Source organism: Phycodurus eques, chromosome 6 (genome assembly GCF_024500275.1).
Source record: "Phycodurus eques isolate BA_2022a chromosome 6, UOR_Pequ_1.1, whole genome shotgun sequence".
Taxonomy (NCBI): domain Eukaryota; kingdom Metazoa; phylum Chordata; class Actinopteri; order Syngnathiformes; family Syngnathidae; genus Phycodurus; species Phycodurus eques.
This window is the reverse complement of record NC_084530.1, coordinates 19,551,870-19,576,140: the sequence shown is the minus strand read 5'-3', so window position 1 is coordinate 19,576,140 and position 24,271 is coordinate 19,551,870. Positions and strand designations below refer to the sequence as shown.

The following is a 24,271-nucleotide window of genomic DNA, read 5'->3' as shown; positions in this document are numbered from 1 at the left end:
TGATCTTCTACAATGTTATCCAATTTCTCCATGTAGAAGGCCTCAAAATCAAGTGCACAAATGCAAATCTGGTGGTAATGTTACATTTCAAAGGAGATAAATGATTAGGTTCAGATCGGGAAGGTACAGGGTAACCTGTTTTCTCTGCTTGGTTTGAGGTGTTTTGCAGTTGTCAATCCCTGTGTAATGGCCATTACCACCACCTTCAGGACTGGAGGGGAATAGCAGCAGCAATTTATGACGTTTCCTTCTACTTTTTACACTTTTCCCACGTTTTAATTATGCTTATAACAAGTGAAAACCTGAAAAATAAGAAATATTATTTGATTAGAATTGGATTTGTGGACTCCTAATCATGACGTCATCACAAATACTAATATGGCAGCAATTTAAAATGGAATTTCTTACTTATGTTGCGATAAGCATATCTTTTGTTTATCATTACAAAAAACTAAATTTACAGAAGTGTTTCCTCCTCCTTTGAAGTGTTTGGCAGGTTTTAATCACATTCCCGTCACCACAACCTGCAGGAATGCCAAGTGCAACATGACTCTTTCCCCCCAGATTTTTACCTGATTTCTTTTCACCTTTTTTGCCCACTTTAAAAAAAATTTTTTATATTAAGTCACTTGAAAACCAAAAAAAAAAAAACAAATGTCAATTTAAATCAAATGTGTGTATTAACAGTACATCAAACCACGTTCCAATCTGGAGTTTCTCAATTTCATTAAGCCTTGGCAGAGGTCTGCGGGGTCTACATGAGATGATTGATGACGGTGGTGGTGAACACAAAGAAAGACCAGCTAAAACAATGTCAGTGATGAAGAGAATATAGAGAGATAATTTAGAAGAGGAAGTGGATCAGTGGTGTGATCTACTTCAAGAAGACATCAACATTGTCCAGCCACTCGGATGGCTATAAACAAGGGTCTTTCTGCGGATATATAGTAGGAGGACTGGTGTGTTGGGGGTGAAGATGACTGCAGAGGAGGAAAAAGGAGGATGTTACTTACGTGAAGGCGAAGGCCACCAGAGCACCACTAACCACTATAAAGTCTAGAATGTTCCACAGGTCGCGGAAATAGGAGCCTTGGTGGAGGAACAGGCCCAGCACTACCATCTGGACCAAACAGAGCATGTTAGTCGTCAGGACAACACAATCTTATGCATTGCTCATGCTTATTTTTAAAATTAGTATTAAGATTATGATCGATGAAGTTTACTCTGTCGAGGATTGGAAAATATGGTGACTCATCTGGTTGACATGGTTAGAGTAATATTTTAGATGAATTATAGTGTATTATTGTATAGTACATATGTAAAACGTTTACAATCATTCTTTTCATTTATATTGAAAACATTTGCAATAATCATATAATATAAAAATAACAATGATGAGCTTACAGTACCTTTATGAGAATATAATAAGTATTTGTTACATACGGAATGAGGAAATTCAGCAAATTGGACTTACAGCCCCTCCAAAAGTATTACATTATTATTATACTTTTCCTCACTTGAAAAGTGGGGGTTTTCAAACAAAAGGTGCTCTGTTCAGAGTTGTTTAACACATCCAGATGTAAATAGCATGAAATAAAAGATGGAATCCTGAACTTTTGTCTCATAGTCATCTTTTGATCTAAAACCCCAAAATGTTCAGTATACAATGAAAACAAAGCACTTGACCTTGCCGTTCCAATAATTTTGGAGGGCACTGTAAGTTTATTTTAAGTCTAAGTGCTAAGGGCTATAGGACCTTCGATGAAGTCTAAGCACTAAAGTCTAATTAAAAAAGTAAACGCATTTTATACATGACATTAAAAATAGACAGAACTAGTGACATCATTGTACCTTGATGAGCATTTCAAAAGTGAAGACACCAGTGAAGACATAGTCAAAGTAGCGCAGCACCTGGGAATGGAGTGGGTGTACAGTAGTTAGCAGAGAAGTAAAACAGAGGACCTAAGATCAAGAAAAATAGAATATGCAACATAAGAACACTGACGGAGCTTCTTACGTTATTTTGCGGCGAGTCTGGCCACACCGGGTCTTCCGCTGCGAGCGCGATGCTACTCATGGCGATGACGGACAGGATGCTAAACTCAAAGTATTTGAGGGTGAGGATGTAGTGGCAGCACTTCCTGAAACTGCAACACAGAATGAGTCTGCATTGTGAAGAACTGTGAGGTTTTGACGAGAACAGGTCTTGGGTAGTGTTACTCACGGGTTGGTGGTAGACATGATGAAGCAAGAGCTGTAGGGGGGCATGGGCTTGGGTCCATCCTCGTCTCCCTCGTCGTCGTCGTTCTCCTTCTTCTCCTCCTTCTTCTGGTCTGTGTTTGCATTCTTGTTCACTGGGAAGAAGACGAGACAGATGTTCAAGTGGTCCCCATTCTGTCGTTTGAGTGCAAAAAAAAGTGTGATTACCTTGCAGGATGGCATTGGTTGAGGGATACGGGTAGACGGGCGGCATGTCAATGCTGGTATAGTCAGGTTTGGCCATGCTGCTCAGGATCAGACTGTCCATGCTGTGCAGGAAGGTGTGGGTGTCAGCGTTACAGCAGTTCAGCAAGTTGTTGACGTGGTCCGGGTCATCTGGTGGCGGCAGGTCATAAGGCCGACTGGCCAACTTGCTGTTGTTGCGCAAGTTGTCCAGGTCCTCGTTGTGTTGCTGTATGGGTCGCGCGGTGGACAGGCTGGGACCAGCGCTGTGTGGCTCCCTGGTGGAAGGAGGATGATGAATGAACTTTACCTGCTATATTCCAGACCCAGCCAATCTAAAGCCTTGATTATACCATCCAGTCAATCACAAGTCTTGTTTCTAACATCACAAGCAGTACCTGAGACCCTAAAGTCAATCAGAAGCCTTGTTGCTTACCATTCAGCCAAACAAAAGCCTCATTACTACCACCTAGCCTATCAAAATCCTCGTAGCTTCCATGCATCCATGCCTTTTAACTACTATCCAGCCATTCATAGGTATTACCTACAAACCTAATAATTCACAAGCCATGTTACGACCATCGAGCAAATCAAAAGCCTTGTTTCTACCATCCAGTCAATCAAAAAATTTGTTTCTACTATCTAGTCAATCGCAAGCCGTGTTACTTACCTTCCAGTCAATTGAAAGCCTTTTAACTAGCATTACAAGCAGTTCCTGCGACCCTTCACTTAATCACAAGCTTTGTTGCTACCATCCAACCAATCAAAAGACTTTCTGCCACCCAGGGAATCACAAGTCTTGTTCCTACCATGCAGCCTATAACAACAAATACCTACATCCATCCAGCGAATCATAAGCCTTGTTTCTACCTTTCAGCCATCACATGCAGTACCTGTGAACTTCCAGTCACAAGCCTTGATACTAGCATTGAGTCAATCAAAGCCTTGTTACTACCGTCGAGCCAATCAAAGCCTTGCTATTACCACCCCAAAAAATCACAAGCCTTGTCACTATCATCCTGCCAATCACAAGCAGCACACGCAACTGTCTAGTCAATCACATACTGTAGCTGCAACCGCAGTACCTGCAATCACCCATCCATTCACAAGCCTTGTTACTAACCTTACAGTTAATCAAAACTCTTTTATTTAGAATCAGAAGTAGAACCCGCAGCTAACAAGAAAATAAAAAAATATTGTTACCACATTTAACTGATCAAAAGTCTTGTTACGACCACCTAGCCAATCAAAAGCCTTAGCTGCTATCATCCAGCCAATCACAGGTCTACCGCCTACTACTTGGCCAATCTAGAGACTCTCTGATACCACACAATCAGTGTTGTTGCGTTGTTACTATAATCTATCCAATCACAGGCTTTGTCTCTCACATCAAAGCAAAAGGCCATCGACCCAATCAAAAGCCTTGCTGCTGTCATTCAGTCAATCATAGACAATGAAATGTTTGTCCACTGACTTTCTAGAGTGATGTCCTCTGCTTCTATCCTGATTCCCGTGACGATGACGCCTGGTCTTCCGACCCTCCCCGTCTTCGCCTTTGTCTCCATCCTCTTCGGCTCCCTTGGACCTGTGCCTCCTCCCGGGCTCACCCTCCCTGGCGGCCTTGCAGTGATGCCTGGCTCTACGGTGCTCATTGTTGCCCTCGGCTGCATTGGTGTGGCGAGGGGATGAGCTGCAAGCATCCCGACCCTCTCGGCACTCCCTGTTCCTGTGCCGATGCCCCCGGTGGCTCCTGTGGCTGTGCCTTTCCTCCGCCGACCGCCCCTCTTGGTTGCTGGCCTCTTGGTCCGCATCGCCCCCTGCCCCCTGTTGGTCCCAGCCAGGCGGTTCCACTGTGTCAGCCCTCTGGTGGTGATGGTGGTGGTGGTAATGGTGACGGTGGTGGTGGGAAGCGCATTGGCTGTGGTCCAGGTCCTGCCGCTGGTACTCCTGGTCCAGGGGCAGTTGGCCAGGAGCCGTCTTGTTGGTGTTGTTGTTGCGGTTGTCCTGCGGGTTGACCACAAGCGGACGGTCCAAGTGGGTGTTCATGTCGCCACGGCCTTTCTGCGGGTACGACACCTGGAAGAGAGTATGCCAGATGGGATAAAACAGTGCAATGGAAATCTGGCAGACTTAGGCCTGGTACACACGTAAGAATTTGTATTAATTTATTTGAATTACCAATCGTTCTAGCGGCTGGAGAGGAATGAAGATTAGCTGAAGTAAAACATAATATACTGTATGTGCATGAATGAGAGGGGTGGAGGGGGAAGAGTGAGGCTACAGGGAGAAGAGATAGTGAGGGTGGAGGACTTTAAATACTTGGGGTCAACAGTCCAGAGCAATGGTGAGTGTGGTAAGGAAGTGAAGAAACGGGTCCAAGTAGGTTGGAACGGTGGAGGAAGGGGTGAGGTGTGTTACGTGACAGAAGAGTCTCTGCTAGGATGAAGGGCAAGGTTTATGACAATGGTGAGGCCAGCCATGATGTACGGATTAGAGACAGTGGGACTGAAGAGACAACAGGAAGCAGAGCTGGAGGTGGCGGAAATGAAGATGTTGAGGTTCTCTCTAGGAGTGACCAGTTTGGATAAAATTAGAAATGAGCTCATCAGAGGGATAGCCAAGGTTCGATGTTTTGGAGACAAAGTTAGAGAGAGCAGACTTCGATGCTTTGGACACGTCCAGAGGGGAAAGAGTGAGAATATTAGTAGAAGGATGATGAGGATGGAGCCGCCAGGCAAGAGAGCTAGAGGAAGACCAAAGAGAAGATTGATGGATGTAGAGAGGGAAGACATGAGGGCAGTTTGTGTTAGAGAGGAGGATGCAGGAGATTGGCTTCTATTCAAAAAGATGTGTGGCGACCCCTAACTGGACAAGCCGAAAGGAAAAGAAGATGTAGTAGTGGCGGCTACCTTGACTTCAACATTTCGTCTGGCCTCAACGCAGTGAAAAAACGGCAGATGTAAATAGAGAGGGAAATTACATGTATCGAGTTCTTTGCAGTTTGTGACCGTGAACGATTGTACCCCGTCCTTGATAACTCACTATCTTGACGGGGCAATTCAAGTTGGTGCTTACAGACGAATGTTATTGTCATTTATGCATTAACTGTACTTGCTAAGTTGCAATTTGTGATTACACTTTGTAATAGCATATTTATTCAGTTAGCCCTTGGTAAACACATTTTTGTGAGGGTGCCTTTGGTTGGTTCAAATCCGGCCTTGCCTGTGGGGAGTTCGCATATTCTCCCCGTGCCTGCATAGGTTCTCTCCGGTTTCCTCTCACATCCCAAAAACATGCACGGTAGGTTGATTGAAGACTCTAAATTACCCGTAGGCGTGAATGTGATTGCGAATGGTTGTTTGTTTAAATGTGCCCTGCGATTGGCTGGCAACCAGTTCAGGGTGTACCCTGCCTCTCGCCCAGAGATACCTGGGCTAGACTCCAGCACGCCTGCGACCCTAGTGAGGAGAAGCAGTATGGAAAATGGAAGGATGTATATTACAGTATTATCCCATGGTGATACTATGTGAGTTTTGGCAGGGTCAAGTTCAGGATTCCTAAAATAAATAGATTTTCACCAGAATATACACACGTTTTCGGGCGTGTTCAAGCACCCAACAGGGCTTAATTAATTGTAAGAATTCAAGTGCAGAGATTAAAGACACTTCCGTGCCGGATGGAATGAAAAATCAATGAACAGGAATTGATAATATTTAATACATGAGTCCCTCGTTTAGCATGAGGGTTACATTCCAAAACCCTCTATCATAGACGAAAATCCGCTGAGGAGCAACCATATATTTATTTGATTATTTATATATAGTTTAAATCTGTATGCACTATACCAATAAAACATATGCATGTATTGTTTTTTCCCACTTGGCGTTGCCATTCTCGTGCGCTGCAGTAGTGTAGTATCTGTGACTGAATATCTGGGGCTTTAAAAGGTGAGGCCGATCCTGTTGAGTAACGTGGGGACAGTTTAACTATTGTTCTGCTGTGCTTCGCACCCCATGTTGCCCTTGTCCGTTCTGTCACTCGGTCTATTCCCTAAGACCCTTTTCTGTCCGAATACATTTTCAATAAACATCAGAATGAGTAAAAAAAATGTAAAATAAGCAGAGGAAGTATTTCAAACTCCCCTGCTGCACAGCAAAGTGTTCCAGGACAACAGGCATACAGATCCACCATTCTGCATGGCCATGCAGTTGAACAGGACGGGTTAAAAATGAAATAAATACTGGAGACTAGGTAGGACAAATAAGTTAGAATGTAAACATGGATACACACAACATTGTTGAGTGACTAAATGTCAAAGTTCACTGGAATCGTTGCCAAAGATGCAGTCACCATACAGTATAATGTAAGACGACAGTACACTGTCTTTCTTTTCACTGTTACAGGAGGACATTTGGTGAACTTCCAGAAGACTGCTGTGAGGTTTTAAGGCTGCTTGTCAGCTAGCATTAGCGGATGCCTTTTCAGATGGGCGTGAATTGCTTTTGTCCTTTGTTATATTTGAGGAGAGACTTGCATATTTTGCAAGTGACCGTGTTCCCAGTCTCATTTTTAGCGACACGCTTGAAGCGCCACTGCTATTTTTCGGCAGGCAAAGCGGTAACATTGACGAGTCAGTGACTAGCCTCTACTATATACAGTACATGACATGGGTTATGGGGGTCCTGACCTCCTCTCCCTCGTCTCCCATCTTCCAGTCGTCCTGCTCCAGCTCGTTGTAGAGAACCTCTCGACTGGTCATCAGGTTATGCCGGCGGATCTCACTGGTACGCTGCTCCCACACCGACTTGTTGCCCACCTTGACGTGATTCCTCTGCTGCTCCTTACTGCACACAGGCCGGATATATACTGTACCACTGCTCACAAAAAGTTAGGTATACTGGGCTTTGGGGGGACATTTCAGGATGACTCTAAAGTGCACTACCCACGTATCCTATATAGATGACTTTATAGACTCAATATGAAATCTGATTTCTATGCCTTTCTGTGACTCTTCCAGTCTCTTTCACTAAATGTCCTGGTTCAGTTAGAATTGGCATTTAAATAGTCCTCTTCATCTTGGAGTTGACCTTTTGCACCGAGGGCCACTGTAAGTGTCATCAGCATGTTGTAGGCGAGATAGACAGAGACTGGAGGAGTCACAGAAAGGAATAGAAGTGGACATCCTTGTAAACTTTCCTGGATCACGCCTGTTGTGCATTTTGCCATTCTGCTCCTTGTTTGAGAAAAGCATGTTGTGCAAAAAGTACTGAAACATTGAACAGATGGACATGCATTCAAAAGTTCACAGAAGGTCAAATTAAGGCCACCTGTAAAGGATATACAATGGTGTCTTGTGTTATGAGTTTAATTTTTTCCGTGACTACGCTCCTAAACTTGTATCTCAACTCATCTTTTCCCATTAATAATGAACGGAAATGCCATTAACTCATTCCCTGCCAATGCCGTCTGAAGACGTCATTCAGAATCCATCTATTCCCTGCCAATGCTGTCTAAAGACGCCAATGCAGTCTGGCGGGGATGGGTGGGGGAGGCTCTTGTGCAGTTTGTGTGTGATCGTCAAGCCTCTGGATAACTGCAATGAGGATTGGCACCCTGTAGAAGGCAAGAATGCCTTGAGGTGAACGTCCCTCCCTCAGAGGAAGAGGAGGAAGACGGAGGGGGCGGGGTGCAAGAGACAATGAGTAGACATAATGTATAGTGCAAACATAATGGCGGAAAAGAGAGAAGACAAGAAATTTATTGCGCCAAGGCAAGAAAAATATTCCTGCAACCGACAGGAATGACGCCTAACATCAAGGGTGTCAAACTCTTTTTTTGTCTCGGGCCACAATGTAGTTATGATTTCCCTCAGAGGGCCGTTAGAACAGTGAAACCATATAAATGTTTAATCATCACCAAAACATATTACCATTACACAACAAATTGTGGGATAACTAGTTTTGAAATCAGAAGACAAGGATAATAGCTGGTTCAAGTATTGTTGAAGTTACTGTAGAAGAAGGGTTTGGTAATAGAAAAATGCAATATCTCAACATTATTGTTTATTATTATGACAATTTGGAATTTGGGTACAGATTTTACCAAAACCCATGGAGGTGGAGAAGCATGATTTGCTTTCGCGGGCCACATAAAATGATGTGGCGGGCCGCATCTGGCCCCGGGCCTCGCGTTTGACACCTATGCCTTAGATCACGCGGGGGAATAAAGGATGATGCTCCGAGTAGATCATTTTGTTCAAAGCTATCGCCCAAAATGCCGGCCCATACATATGGCGAGATGCTGACGGCCGCTTGCCGGCTGAAGTAAGGCCTGGTACACAATTAAGGATTTTTCAAATTTTTAAAATATTTTGTAAATTGTTTATTTATTTATTTTTTAATCTGTGACAGACACCACACACAAAGATAAAAATCCGGCATTTAACAGTTTTGGTCATATTGTGTCTGGTATGCCCCGATAATCTCAACAGAGAACACCACACATATAAAGATACTCCTCTGCGCCGACCTTGTAATGTCGCGTGATCACACGGCATCTCACAAAACCGAAGAGGAAGAAAGACTTTCTGATATGCGCCAATCTTTCCGAAGGTTGCCGGAGCCGGGAGCCTTGTAAAATGGCAATGTCCTTCAAAAACGATTGTTTTGGAAAATACTTCTTGGCGTCTGGGGAGCTCGGTTTTATGCAAAAAAAATAAAAGACATCAGGTAAGACATTTTTCTTTTCATTTATTGCCACTTCCTGAGAGAAGGTGATTCTTTGATTGGCTACCTTCCTAACTATATGACAATTCACGGCGTCATGACTCGGAAGAAGTCTGCTTTCCCCACACACAGAGTTTTGGCTGTAAATATTGAACGTGTTCATAATTTAAGACCCTAAAAGCGGGACAAATCCACTCTTAACAGACCTCAGACCAGAGGATAATCTTATAGGATTATTTTATAAAACATAAACTTGTCTGGCGTTTGACGTTCTTGGTGGGCAAGGGGCAAAATCGGGACAAAAGCAGCCCAATTGTCTTTATGTGTCTAGTGGGCCTAAGTCGGGTTATTCATACTCACTCATACCTCAAGGCACTGTAGTACATTTTACTGTAGGTTAATCCAGAAATTTTACCCCAAGGCCCAATATCCCTTTTTAAGAGCAGTGTATACTGTGTCATAAATAAGCACAGGGTTTGCAGTAGGTCTACTCACGCAGCAATGGAGAGGTTGGCGGCCGAAAGCGGGCTGACTTCAGCCACCTCCTTGGCCTTCTGCAGCGCAGTCTTCTGATTGGCCGCCTCCTCTTGCTCCTCCTCATCCTGCCACGAGTAGATGTGTTTTTAAAACTGCCTTTCAAGACGGCTTTACAGGTACAATCGGCGCTTCATGGTCACCACATTGAATAGTTAGAAAGACAATGTTGTATAGGTCGTTGACTTCCTGCACCTTGGTGAGCTCCTGGGCGTTGGCAAGGTTGTCCACAGCGATGGCCAAGAAGACGTTGAGCAGTGTGTCTGAGGTGCACCAAGTTATGGATATGAAACAATCATTTTTACAATATTTCTTCCCATTACAAATTTGACACAAAATGCACCAGCGTGACAAAGCAAAATATTAGATTTTTTTTTTTTCTTCCACATGTTTGCTCAGATTTTTAAAACTGCTCTTTCACTATGTAATTGTGGGGCATTTTGTGTACAATTCCAGTGGAAAATAATAATTTAATCTATTTTGTAAGATGGTGGTAACAACAAAATCTTTCATATTTATTATTATTTCTATTATAATTAAGGCATCCACTAATGCGAGCTTACAAGCGGCCTTATTTTATTATAGATTTTTAAAACATGTAATACATTTTGTAATATAGCTTTAACAAAAATGAATGTGGAAAAAATAAAGGGTGGTAGGTACTGTCCACTCTATGAGACGGCACAGGTAGTAGGATACAGTTGCCGAAGAGGGTGAGGACGATGAAGAAAATGGAGAAGACCATCCCCTTGTCATTGACGCCCCCTTGAGACTCGATGCCATTGTACATGACCATGTTCCAGTCCTCTCCCGTCAAGATCTACATCAAGCACGCAATCAAACCATTTGCAACCACTGGACTAATTCAAAGGCCGCCGTTTTAAAAGCACAGTTCAATTTTGCAGCCGGATAGTGTTTTTGTCTGATCTTTCAAGACCCACAGAATATTGAGTTCTGTGGCAATATAAGAACCACACCTTCCAAAAAGAGTTGACTATGGCATTTCTCTCCCTTCTTCACTCCCAAACCTATATCTTCTACTCAAAAGCTGTGCTGATCACAAATTCAAAGCGATGCAATGCTGCTTCTGGTGTCATTACAGGTACTGTATGCAGAACCTTGAATTTCACAGACAAGCTGGGTGAGACTCTCTCCCCCGCCTAACGGTGGAAAAATGTTCTTATATAGTTGACAAATGTAAACGTCAACGGCAATGAATAAGTTGAAAAAATAATAATTAAACAAATAAAATGTTTTTTTTTTAATTTTTTTTTTTTTTATTAAATCAATCATTATACTGGATGGGGCCGACCTGAAACACTGTCATGATGGCTGCTGCAAAAGTGTCAAAGTTGGTGGGCGGCGTCCCGTCCTCAAAGTTGAACCTGCGACAGAGGAATCCAATTACAAGGCAATTAGAAAATACGATAAAGCATTAAAAAGTGACATTTTGTGTGTTCGTGTGATGACTGACTGTCCGCCAAAGAGCTGCATGCCCAACAGAGCGAAGACCACGATGAAGAGGAAGAGGAGGAAGAGCAAGCTGACGATGGACTTCATGGAGTTGAGCAGAGACACCACCAGGTTGCGCAGAGGAGCCCAGTACCTGAACACAACGATGAGGAACAAGGAGTAAGAAGAAGAGGAATGACTGCAATGAAGAAACCATTGAAGAATCATGAAGAAAATAGTATGAAATATTTCACTGGGAAAAAAATAAAATAATTAACACCAAAATATAATTGATTGAAAACAATCTAAAAATTAAAACATCTATAATGTACATACATATTTTGTATACAAGCGAAGTCTTTTTTTATATTGTTAGTAGTAGTATTTATGTAACTGTTTTTGTTATTCATTCAATATTTAAAGTGTTTTGTTGACAAAATATTTTTATTGATGTACAGTGTGGCACGGTGACCACTGGTTAGCACACCCGCCTCACAGTTCTGAGGACCCAGGTTCAAATCCGGCCTACCCTGTGTGGAGTTTGCATGTTCTCCCCTTGCCTGTGTGGGTTTTCTCCGGATACTCTGGGTTCCTCCCACATCCCAAAAACATGCATGATAAGTTGTTTGAAGACTCTAAATTGCCCATAGGTGTGAATGTGAGTGCGAATGGTTGTTTGTTTATATGTACCCTGTGATTGGCTGGCAACCAGTTCAGGGTGTATTTAAAAGCAATAATGATTTATTTGGGGGATTAAAGTTTACCTTCCTTCCTCCCAATTGATTATCAAAACAAAACAAAAGAAAAAAACAATTATTCTATCCTTTTATTGACCTTCAATTTAAAAAAAAAACCAGACGGTTCATTTTTTTTTTTTTGTCCTTAGTGGGCTTGCATAACAAAACAACAACAAACACAATGGTTATTTTCAGTCCACTGTGTGATGGGACCATTCACCATTCACAAGCCAACATTAAACACTTGGACAAAAGAAAACAAAAAGCTGCTTCAGCCAAATCCAATTAAAATATCTCCGTCAAGGAACATCAAACCAGTGATGCAATAGCAAGCAACTCAGAACCAGAACCTCTAATAGAAACATGTTTGCCAGAACCCAAACATTAGAAAGACTAAGTACTTCAAGCTGAAGTTCAAGTTTATTTGTCACATTCTCAATTATACATAAGCCTGAGTAGAATGGTTACTTCTTATAGACGTAAAACTTCTGATAGAACCACATTTTATAGAACCAGAAAATGTTGCTCCAGAACTTCAGCAAGAACTAGTTTTTTAGAGAACAAAGACTGATCAAGAACTTCTAATAGAACCAGAAGCTCTACTCGAACCAGAACTTCGGATGGAGCCAGAAGTTCTACTAGAACCTTCAGACAGAACCAGATATTTTGACAGAACCCGAACTTCCAAAGCTTTTGATGAAACCAGATGTTTGCAGAAACTGTAGAAACAGAACATCTGATACAGCCACAAATTCGGCCAGAGACAACATTTCTGATATAGCCAGAATCTTAGACAGAATCCCTACTTTTTATAGAACCAGAACCTTTGCCACAACCAGACCTTCTTAGCCAAAACTTCTGATAGAAACAGACAGTTTGATAGAACCAGAGTTCTTTGTTCCAGAACTTTAGATAGAATCAGTACTGGTGAAAGAAACAAAACGTCTGATAGAACCAGAACATTTGACAGACCCAGACCTTTTTTCTCCAGGACTTTAGAACCCAAACTTCATTAAACAAGAACTTCCAATAGAACGAGAACTTCTGATAGACTCAGAAATACAGAACTTTGACAGAACTACCGCTTTTGAAAGAACCAGTACTTTTGACCGAACCAGAACTTTAGATAGAAGAAGTAATACTTGTTCCATAACTTTAGATTTAAATAGTACATTTGATAGAACCAGAAGCTCTGCTCGAACCAGTATTTTTGAAAGAACCAGAACTTTAAATACTGTAGAACAAGACATATTTGTTCCAGAATTTATGAGAGATTATGATCTAGTTCTACAAGTGTTAGAACTTTAGACAAAACCAGATATTTTGATAGTATCAAAACTTTTGATGCAACCGCGTTTTCTTGATAGAACACCAAATTCAGATAGAACCAAAATTTCTGAATGAACCAGAAAACAAAACACAAACAGAAGTTCTGATCAAACCAGAACTTCCAAAACAATCAAAATAATAAAAATGTGAAATAAAACCAAAACCCCAACTTTTAATAGAAACAGAGCGATCTGATAGAACCAGAAAGTTCTGACGGAACCAATGCTTCTGATAGCACCAAAACGTCTGACAGAAAGAAAGAAATGTCTGTTAGATCCTGATCCTGAACTTTTTGTTCAGAACTTCTGATAGAAGCAGAACCACTCACTTGGTGACCTTGAAGATTCTCAGAAGTCTTAGCGCTCGCAAGACGCTGATCCCAAAAGACGTGCCCGGCTTGATGGTGGCCCAAACTACCTCAAAGATGCTGCCCACGATCACCTTTATACACACACATATATACACACAGTTAGAATGTGTGTGTGTGTGTGTGTGTGTGTGTGTGTGTGTGCGTGTGTCTGCGTGCGTGCGTGTGGGTCTCACCACACAATCAAAGCAGTTGAAGGAGGAGTGGAAGTAGGGCTGAATGCCAAGACCGTACATCTTGATCAGCATCTCAGACATGAACAAACCCAGGAAAATAAACTCTGCATAGACTGCACAGAAAAGATTTGGGGGAATAACACATACTGTCGTATGAAAGAAATAACATTTGATTTATATTTAAGCTATAGTTTGACTTTATTATGGACCACAGATGGATGGCAACGAGGAAGAGGTGACAATGGAAAATATGGAAGAGGTTATGATGGAAGGATGGAAAAAAGGAAGAGGTGACTAGTCAAGGACAGAAACAAGGAGGAGGTGATGCAAGTAGATGAAATGAAGGAGAGATAGCATCGGAAGGATGAAAATGAGGACTAGGCGACAACGGAAAGACAAACGCAAGGAAGTGGTGACGATGGAAACGAACAGGCAATAAGAGAAGGACAGAAACTCGGATGAGTTGAGAAAAGGATAATAAGGAAGAGGTGACAATGAAAGATCAGAAACAAGGAAGAGGTGATGAGAAAAGATGGAAATGAGGAAGCTGGTGTGTTGCTGACACCCACACAGGAAGTCCGAGAGCAGCTCGGGCTGGTTGTAGTGCACGGCCGCCACACACATGGTGTTGAGGCCCACCAGGCACAGAACGGTCCAGTAAAAGGCTTGCGTCTTGACCATCTTGCGGATGAAGAAGCGCAGCCGTTTTTCCTTCTTGCTGTAGCTGGTGCCGTCCTTGCCGCTCTTGATGCTGGAGCGGGCGAACCCTGACCCACACGGGGGAATTAGTGTCAAATGTTCTGCAGACTAGTGCCTTGCATGGAAGTCACACATGGATCAATACAGCAAACTTGTTGACAGAGGCAATAAATTAATGGGGGTTTGACGAAGAAAGTAACAGCAATTGTCAAAATGCTGCAAACATGCTAGTTAATTAGGTACTGTCGAACTAAAAAAAAAACCTGCAAATAATATTATTAACCCTAACCGTAATAAGTATATAAATATTGTTATTGTATACATGCACTTTACTTTTCCCAATACAGAGCTATTATCATGCGTTTTTTTGTACTCCATATGGACAAATAAGGTATGTGCTAATTTTTATTTTCAGATGTTTTATTGCTTAAAAAAATGTGACGTGCTAACATGTTTACTTGGCATCAAAAATAAATATGTCAAAATTGTCAAAACTTACTCTTGATCGTGTACAGTGGAATGTCGATTTAACGAGCCCCAATTTATCAGACAGAAAATAGTGTCCAGTTGGAACCTAAATTCGCGAGTTAAGTTTGGATAAACTTTAAAACTTTCCAGACATTTTAAGTATAAATTATATTTAAAACACTTTTGTATTGTACTGGGTGTTTTTAGGCCACGAAAAAAGTACAGAATTTTGTATTCCATTGGTGTTTTTAGGCCACGAAATTAAAATCTTTAAATTTAATGGACAATCGGATTGAGTGGACAACCCCTAGCCCTATATTAGTCCATTGAATTGAGGTTCCCCTGTATTGCAAATTTTTACAGAACCGATGTCAGAGCATTTCAATCAATATCGACTTGGATTGCAACCTAAAGAATCAAAATTGAGCCGAATTGTGAGGTTCATAATGCCCAGCCCTCCTGTCTCGTATGAATGTGTTGTTATAGTGTAGTGCTAACTTGTCACGTTAAGAAGTGTAACGCTTCCTACCGATAGCATCTCCCATGCTGTCCTCGCCTTCCTCTGTGTGGAGCAGCTCCGTCTTGTTGTTCTTGGTCTTAATGGTCGGCCGTCGCCGGGAACCTAGTGTGATGACAATCATAATGTAGTTGTTTGCACGGTCACGTCTCATGCAATGGAATAGAATGGTTAGGAGTCACCATCAAAATTCCCTGTGCCGTCCTCCTCGGCCAGGATCACCTCCTCTGCAAGAAACCAAAGAGACGTCAGTGTTCGGTTGTATAGCGCGTCGGATTTTGTACCGTGCGCCAATGACCTGCTTTGCAGATCCACTCCAGGTAGCCATTGAGCTCACGTTCAATCTGCTGCTGTCGCCGGAGCTTGAGGAACTCGCTCCGGTTCTCCACGCGTTCTCGCTCTTTGGCAAACTCACTGGACGCAGACCAGCAGGACAACATGTTAAACTAGCAACATCTACATGATTCCACGTATAAAATGGAAAGGCGTACCCTGAGAGGACGCCCAACACAAGGTTGAGCATAAAGAAGGAGCCGATGATGATGAGAGGGATGTAGTACATCCAGTTCCATGCGCTGCCCTCCACGTCGTTACTCTTTAAAAAAAAAAAAATACATAAAAAAAAAAATAATAATAATAAATAAATAAATGTTGAAACACTACACATGCAGGCTACATTTTTCTGTTAAGGAAAGAAAAAGCCACAATGGTCCCTGAAATAACTGAAAAAAAGTATAATACACATTTTTAACTAATGAAAATGTGACATTTAATTATTTTTAAAGAATAATTAATGAAAGTAAATATCATGCTGCACACCTGAAAGAGTTGAAATGTCAATATATCCTGCACCCTGCGCCAGTTGCACAGTTGCAAGAATTATCCAATTAACATCAAGAATCGATGTTGATTGGAACAGAAGAACAGACAGAACAGACTGGATACCCAGAGTAGAGCAAATTAATGAAAGCAAATCAGGCATAGAGTTCTTTAAAAAAATAATAATAATAATGAATGAAACTAAGTATTTTGTTGCACAGTTGATAGCCTTGAGATTTTATTGGCCCTCATTTACTAACCGTGCGTATACACAGATTTGCGCTAAAGTCGCGTATTCGACGCACAAATCTCTGATTCTTCAATATGTTCATACTTGTTTTTTGTTTGTACTCTGTGAACAAATTTAGAACCTCCTCAAACCATGTGTATGCACAAATAATGCAAGATCAGCTTTGGAAAAAACACTCCTTTTACCCAAGATGCACATGTATTGGAACTACAGTAATTTATAAAAAATAATAATAATAACTGGGCAGCACGGTGGACGACTGGTTAGAGCGTCTGCCTCACAGTTCTGAGGACCGGGGTTCAATCCCCGGCCCCGCCTGTGTGGAGTTTGCATGTTCTCCCCGTGCCTGCGTGGGTTTTCTCCGGGCACTCCGGTTCCCTCTCACATCCCAAAAATATGCATGGCAGGTTAATTGACAACTCTAAATTGCCCGTAGGTGTGACTGTGAGTGCGAATGGTTGTTTGTTTATATGTGCCCTGTGATTGGCTGGCAACCAGTTCAGGGTGTACCCCGCCTCCTGCCCGATGGTGGCTGGGATAGGCTCCAGCACGCCCGTGAACCTAGTGAGGAGAAGCGGCTCAGAAAATGGATGGATGGATGGAAAAAATAACTGACGATAGTAAATCAAACCGGGAATTTGCAAATATGTTGACGAATGGTCTAAATAACCATGAAAAGGACACTTCTCATCACTTTTACCATTGTTCCGTTCAAAGTATACATGTGCATTTACTGTATGTCAAAAACGCACATTGGCTGAGAAGCGTCCTTTTATAAGGAAATATGGGCACGGTTTATGCAGATCGCGGGCACAAGCTCGTCATTTAGAATGAATTCTGATTCATTAACATACAGTGTATGCAGGGTGGTGTGAAGAAAATTGGCCGGTGCACACGTGTCATGAATCTAACGGTGACTTTGAATATACGCTCAACTTATGCGACGAGTGAGAATATTTCGACCCATTAGTTAGTGAGTGAGGCCCACTGTCTCCTGCGCAGATTCAAGACACGCTGTGAACCACATTAGTGCAACTTAATGAATACAAATCAGGCACTGATTATTTTTAACAACTAATTAATGAAACACAATATTTAGTCGCACAATAACAGCAATCAAATGACTTCTCTAATTGGATAGTCTTGAGATTTCATTGTATCCTGCACGGGTTCAAAACACGCCGAAAAGCATCCTGAGAACATAACAGAGCCTGCTCTGTTTTATGGAGTGCTACAGTGGTAAAATTGTTCTTACCCTTACGTTGAAGGAAAAAAGAAAAAGAAAAACACTCAAATACCTTGGAACTCGCAAAAGTAATATACAAAAATATTGTGAAAATTAATTAATCCAAATCAAAAATATCTATTTTTGTTGTTGTCCAACAGAATAATTTCTGAATGGTTGAATGATGAATGAAATTCTCAGTTCACTTTTACATAGTGACGAACCAAATTCACCTTTTTATAACTAAATTTCCTTTTTTACCCAAACTGAATTCCTCACATACTTTATTTGTACACATCCATGACAATGAACGGGGCTAAAAATGCTACTTTAACATGACATACACACCATTAGAGAGATTTTGAGGGCTAAAGTTTGCTTTAAAAATTTTAACAAGCATCGTAGAATGGAATGTTTTGGACTTCCAAGGGTCCGGGAAGCCAAAGGAGTTACAAATGACCAACATTCCACCCCAAAAACTCCGACTTCAAGTCATGCACAGACTTTTCAAAATGCTGAAACGTGGCCAGCTCGCTTAAAATCAAAAGACTCCGCATTAAAGTCTAATAAATTTGTCAATCAATGTGACCTTGTCGGCACCCAAAATGGGTCATCTTTTTACTTGTTCTGTGCGTGAGTGAGGCTCTCAAGTGCAGCCTGCCGGAGTGCTGAGTGCTATTAAACTTTCAACGGACGGAGGTCAGTCTTCATCCCTCAGAGCAGATGTTAAAAATAGAACCAGACGGACCAGAATAGAGGGAGAGGAGGGAGGCAGAGGAAGGCGGAGAGGGGCCAACAGAAAGAGAGACGATCATAATGATGATGATGATAAGAGGACGGTCAACTCCGGTTGTAAATAACTACTTCCCAGTTTTAGCAATGATAACAACACAGTGGGCCCCCGCATACTTGTGGTTCAGCACCCACGGAGTCACCGATCCACGGATTTCAATTTTCCATTTCTTTTCAAGTTTTTCAAATTGTTCTTATTTGTTGTTTTTTGGAGGGGAACCAAGCTCGAAAACGCATGATGGCGGTTTATCCCTGCTTATGCAATCATTTTGGGGGTTTAAAAAAATAACAATAATAAAAATAGCACATTTTCCCTATCGCCCGCGGATAGTCGGGGTCCACTGTCACCGACTGTTCTTGATTCTGGTCGCATAAGCATTGCATGCAGTAAAATACTATACATACAACACTGCTGACTATTCGTACTGCCCCATCACAAAAGCGTCATATGCAGAAAAATTGTCAGCAGCATTGTATGGAACAAAAATTATGTGTAAAATGATGCGACCAGCAGCAAGAATAGTCAGCAGTGTTGTATTTGTCGTATTTTGCTACATACAATGCTGCGGTGACCAGGAGCAACATATGCTGCCATCCAAATCATTCTCAAGGATGTCCCTGCTTATTTCAGCAAGACAATGCCAAGTCACATTCTGTGTGGCTTTGTAGTAAAAGAGTGTGAGTACTAGACTGGCCTGCCAGCAGTCCAGACCAGCACTCCTGTTGAAAATATGTGTCGCATTATGAAGCACAAAATACCACAACAGACCTCGGACTGTTGAGCAACTGAAGGAGTACTTCAAGCAAGAATGGGAAAGGATTCCACCTACAAAACAACAATTTGTGTCCTTAGTTCCCACGCTAATTAAGTGTTAAAAGGAAAGGTGATGTAACAGTGGAATATATTTTTGGAATATGTTATAGGCATCAAATTCAAAATGAGTCAATATTTGCAAAAAAAACAATCACGTTTATCAGTTTGAACATTAAATATACTGTATTTGTATTGTATTCAATTCAATATATAGGTCGAAAAGCATTTGCAAATCATTGTATGCTGTTTGAATTTATGTTTTATCCTGCATGGAATTGGGGTTTGTACATACAATGGCGCTGACTAATCTGGCGACTGCTCACAGCAGCTTTGGATGGAGCAAAATAGCACTAAAAACACTGCTGACTATTCTTGCTGCTGGTCACATCAGCGTAACATTCAGTAAAATACTATACATACAACGCTGCTGATAATTCTTACTGCTACTCACAAAAGCATCGTAAGCAGCAAGAATCGTGCGCAGCTTTGTACGTTGCAAAAAAATGCGTACAATGGTGCTGACTATTCATGCTGTGAACAGCTGCATTTTATGTTGCAAAAAAATGAAAGTAGCATGAATAGGCAGCAGCATCGTATGTACTGTAGTTTTTTTTTTTTATATATACATACAACACTGCTAACTATTCCTGCTTCTGTTCACAACAAGAGACTCGGGGGACTCACGTAGTAGAGCATGTCGGTCCAGCCCTCCATGGTGATACACTGGAAGACTGTGAGTACGGCGAACATGATGTTGTCAAACTGCGTGATGCCGAAGTTGGGCCCGATCCAGCCGTCCCGACACGTGGTGCCGTTGGGGCACATCCTGGACGGCAACTTGGCGCCGCACGGAACCTTGTCCACGATCTCACCTGATGGAAGAGCAGCATTGTAGATGCCAAACAAAACTATCCATAATATGCTGCTGACTACTCTTGCTATCGTTCACAGCAGCATTGCATGAAACAAACAAAAAAACTACACATACAAATGTTTCTATTATTTTTGTGGTTAAGAGCAACATTGTAAGCAGTTAGAAGAGTCATCAGCATTGTATGTCGCAAAAAATAAATATTCATATGCAATGCTGTTGACTATTCTTGTTGCAGTTGATAGCAGCATTTCAAGCAGCAAGAACAGCAGTGAAGTCAGCAACATTGTACGAAGCAAAAAAATGCTGCTGACTATTCTTGCTGGTGTTCACAGCAACACAAAATGTGAAAAAAAAAAAATACATTCAATGTTAATCAAAAAGTTAACATTTTTATGGAGCAACAATTGTCAGTAGTGTTTTATGTAGCACATATAACACTGCTGACTATTCTTGCTGCTGTTCATATTCACTCTTGTATAAATAGTCACATGCTGACAGAGGCTCACCCGTAATGTCATCATAGCAGGTGGTGTGGAACTTTCCCATGTAGAACTCCAGGCCGATGATGGCGAACATGAGAATGGCCACGAACAGCAGCAGGCCGATCTGCAGCAGCGGGATCATGGCCTTCATGATGGACTTGAGCACCACCTGCAGGCCTGGAGGACACATGGCAGCGCGTTGAGGAAGATTCCTCAAGAAAACTTGTCCACTGAGGTTTTCGCAGACTTACTCGGAATCCCCGACACCAGTTTGAGAGGTCGCAGCACCCGGACGGCTCTGAGCGTCCTCAGGTCAATGTGAGAGCGCGCCGATGATAATATACTGTGAGGGGAAAAGAGATAAGGATTTATGTGGATTGTGGTCACCTTAAATAACATCAGCAATGATCCCGGTAAAAAGGTTACAAAGTAAAAAAATAAATTAATAAAAAATAAAGTAACGCGTTCAACAAAAAAATGTTCTCCGATGACATTCAGAAGTAATTGAATGCGTTACTTTTTATATTAGAGTAGTCAGATTACAGTTACTTTGATTTATCTGCCAATAGTTACTTTTTTGTTCACGAGAACCAGAGCTTCATACGCTTTTGATATTAAAATATGCCATTTATGTGCAGGCAACAGATATTTATCATTAACAAACTACAGTGCTCGGGAACATGAGCCAAGTCAATAACCAAGACTCTTGATTTAGTAATCAGTAAAGTAAAGTTACATTTTCAAGGTAACTGTGGCAACGCTGGATATAAGAGATTTGAAGTCACGATATAACATGTTCTGGATGTGTTGGCTATTATGGTTCTACACCCAAACTTGTGCTGCTTACAAAAAATGCACTTTTCATGCTTTTAATCATGGTCTCGCCAGAGGGGAAGTGAAAATCAACTCAGATAATGTGGTTGCACAAGTGTGCACACCCTCGTTCAACTGTGGCTGTGTTCAGAATTAACCAATCATATTCAAACTCATGTTAAATGAGAACCAGCGCATCAGACAATTATTTTTGCTTCCCCTCTAAAATATTTATTTTTCAATGTTGTACAGGTTAACTGTCCCTTTAATGGTAGAAAAAAAATTTCAATGATTTATATTGGTCTAATCTTTAGAACAACGGTGCGTTTCAATTCTCGTTCAAAAAGTCGAGAGTTCACAGAAAATGAGTCAGCATTAAAATGATGGTTTTATATACTGTATATTGTACTATATGTACAGTATACTGTATACAGAGAGCGAGAGAGCAAGCGAGAGAGAAACAATGGTTGTTTTTTAAAGTGCTCTGTAAATAAAGTTGTTGATTTGAGTTAATTAAAATGTGAATTCAGTTAAAAATGTCTTACTCTTGTTCAAAACGGCAAAACAGTGCAAGCTCACCAAAAATGAAGGACTCCATGTTAAAGTAATGTAGAATATGTCCTGTTTTTCACCACAAAATACAAAGGCGAGATAACAGATAAATATAGTAGGACCTATTGGAATAGCGAGTTTCAGTTCTCTGGGACATTTTGCACCTTTTTTGACACATTTTTTAAGCTGTCTCCAAGCCTCTCTGAATTATCTGGTCAACGAGTTTTCTGTGCGTGTGTTTTTCATGTCGTGAGGTAAGAGTTAAAATAACAGGTAGACTTTCACAACATATTTTCTGTCACAGCACTAAATATGATTGCTGATTGATAGCATGCCGCCTCTTCCTCTTCCGGCTTCCGCACCAGCCCTCCTCCTCCTCATTTTTGGTCTCTCCAGGTCTCGTTGCTAATTCCAGTAAGAGGTCATTTATTAACAGACGCCAAACCGGCAGCCAAGGCCCTCATTCCCTTGATGGCTTTTTAACTGCCTCGCCGCTTAAAGGCCGACACCGCCGCTGCTGCCCGGAGAAACACGAAAGCTCGGGGGGAAATAAATAAATAAGCAAACAGCCCGAGGCCGATGGCAGGAAACATCCAGCAAGGGCTCTCCGAGTTAAGTATTTGCAGTCACCAGCCTCAAACTAAGTCTCCTTCCTAATCTCCGTTCATTGGCATCTCCGCAGAGCCGCTTTGAGACAAAAAAAAACAAAAACAAAAAACGAAAAAACACTCCAGTATGCTGTCGCCCCTGGCAACAGACCAGCCAGCCCGCAGTGCACCGAAGCGACCCGTAGGGGGATCACGGCAAGAAGAGACTGGACTGCAGGCTGGAATTTTAGGGATTTGGGCAGCATTCAGTGGGATAAATGAGTTCATAAATGAAATCAAAAGAAATTAAAGGAGTGGAGTTATTGCATTGATACATTTCTGCCAGAGGGGGCCGCCCATGAATCTCCTCTGATTGGGACCATCACATTTATCTCTAGAACAAGTTTGTCTTTGAAGGACAATGAAATGACCACCATGAGCCAGTATTGGTCACTTCAAACCAAAACGGCAAATTTCCCATGTCTTTTCTTTTCTTGCCTCCTTAGACTTTTTTGTAGGTCTACTCACGATAGACGTGGATATCAAATTTCATGTTGGCAAGTGTAACTGGCTCCTGGGGCTGAATTTTCCAAAATGTCCATGGGGCACTGACGCCCACATCTTGACCCCTGAAAAATGGCCAAAATGGCCACTTTGAACCAAAATGGCAAACTTCCTGTGTCTTTTCAGAATATTCTCAAAATTGCAGCGGGCACATACAACCAACCCCTTTATTAGAGCTCTGTGTTTTATGGTGAGTCATCTAACTTCATCGTTATACTCTGCCCACACAAAATAACGAAAACATAAATTCTTTGAAATTTGATTTAGATTTGGGAGACATTGGACAAAATCTCTAGGACAAGTTTGTCTCTGAAGGACCCTTGATAATTGGCCAAAATGACCCTAAAATTATTGCTACTTCTTTCTGAGTCTTTGCAGGCAGAGCATCTTGAGACATTTTTCGTGGATCTCGTCATGATAGACACGTCTTAGTGAAACTGGCTTCAGAGGCTGAATTTTCAACAACGACAAAAAAAATCCAGGGGGGACCTGTATCAAATTTATTAGAAAGGATTCTGTATTTTACAATCAGTCATCAAACTTTGTTACAATCCACCGCCCACACGCAATGACAAAAACTCTAAATTTGCCTTTTAAACGTGGCTCTCAGTCTAACTCGCTGCTTAATAGATAAGACACTTGTGGGAATTCCCCAGTGACAGGACAGTGGACATCTCCTCTGAGGCGGCGGGTGACAGAAAAGTGGGCGGATGGGAAGAAAGTGATATTCCCCACTGTCCAAAGTGTGACATTCCATTGCGGTGTTCAGACGCAGTGATGACAGAGGCGGCCACGGCTGGGAAACACCTAGCAGTCGCGCACGCGCGCACACACAAATTGCCACCTTTCATCTGTGTTCTGGGTAGTCACGTCAAATGGGGATGTGCCCAACGCCCTGAGTTCTTAGCAGTAGCCACAGTAGCAGGCCCTGGCAGCGATGGACGCTGTTCAGCCATTTCACTTCGAGCCAGAGTGTGATCAGGGAAATGAGGAGAGGGAGGAAGACAAGAAATGAGGATGAAGATGACAGGTGTGAAGAAACTCGAGTTAAAG

General features: G+C 41.9%; 1 protein-coding gene across 3 annotated transcripts in view; it reads right to left on the bottom strand.

The window, feature by feature from the left end:
* The window catches only part of cacna1ab (calcium channel, voltage-dependent, P/Q type, alpha 1A subunit, b), a 102,345-nt gene that overhangs the window by 65,675 nt on the left and 12,399 nt on the right, over positions 1–24,271 (bottom strand). For all 3 annotated transcript variants that reach the window (XM_061680615.1, XM_061680614.1, XM_061680616.1), the window contains exons 3-24: positions 20,954–21,045; positions 20,727–20,879; positions 20,031–20,218; positions 15,938–16,041; positions 15,745–15,860; positions 15,629–15,673; positions 15,459–15,551; positions 14,332–14,529; positions 13,763–13,875; positions 13,548–13,660; positions 11,176–11,307; positions 11,014–11,086; positions 10,401–10,521; positions 9,897–9,964; positions 9,663–9,769; positions 7,130–7,286; positions 3,917–4,518; positions 2,428–2,720; positions 2,225–2,354; positions 2,018–2,147; positions 1,852–1,911; positions 1,014–1,120 (exon numbers count right to left, since the gene is read on the bottom strand). In XM_061680615.1, coding sequence (XP_061536599.1) covers positions 1,014–1,120; positions 1,852–1,911; positions 2,018–2,147; positions 2,225–2,354; positions 2,428–2,720; positions 3,917–4,518; positions 7,130–7,286; positions 9,663–9,769; positions 9,897–9,964; positions 10,401–10,521; positions 11,014–11,086; positions 11,176–11,307; positions 13,548–13,660; positions 13,763–13,875; positions 14,332–14,529; positions 15,459–15,551; positions 15,629–15,673; positions 15,745–15,860; positions 15,938–16,041; positions 20,031–20,218; positions 20,727–20,879; positions 20,954–21,045 — 3,195 coding nt within the window. The remainder of the gene's footprint in view (positions 1–1,013; positions 1,121–1,851; positions 1,912–2,017; positions 2,148–2,224; positions 2,355–2,427; positions 2,721–3,916; positions 4,519–7,129; positions 7,287–9,662; positions 9,770–9,896; positions 9,965–10,400; positions 10,522–11,013; positions 11,087–11,175; positions 11,308–13,547; positions 13,661–13,762; positions 13,876–14,331; positions 14,530–15,458; positions 15,552–15,628; positions 15,674–15,744; positions 15,861–15,937; positions 16,042–20,030; positions 20,219–20,726; positions 20,880–20,953; positions 21,046–24,271) is intronic.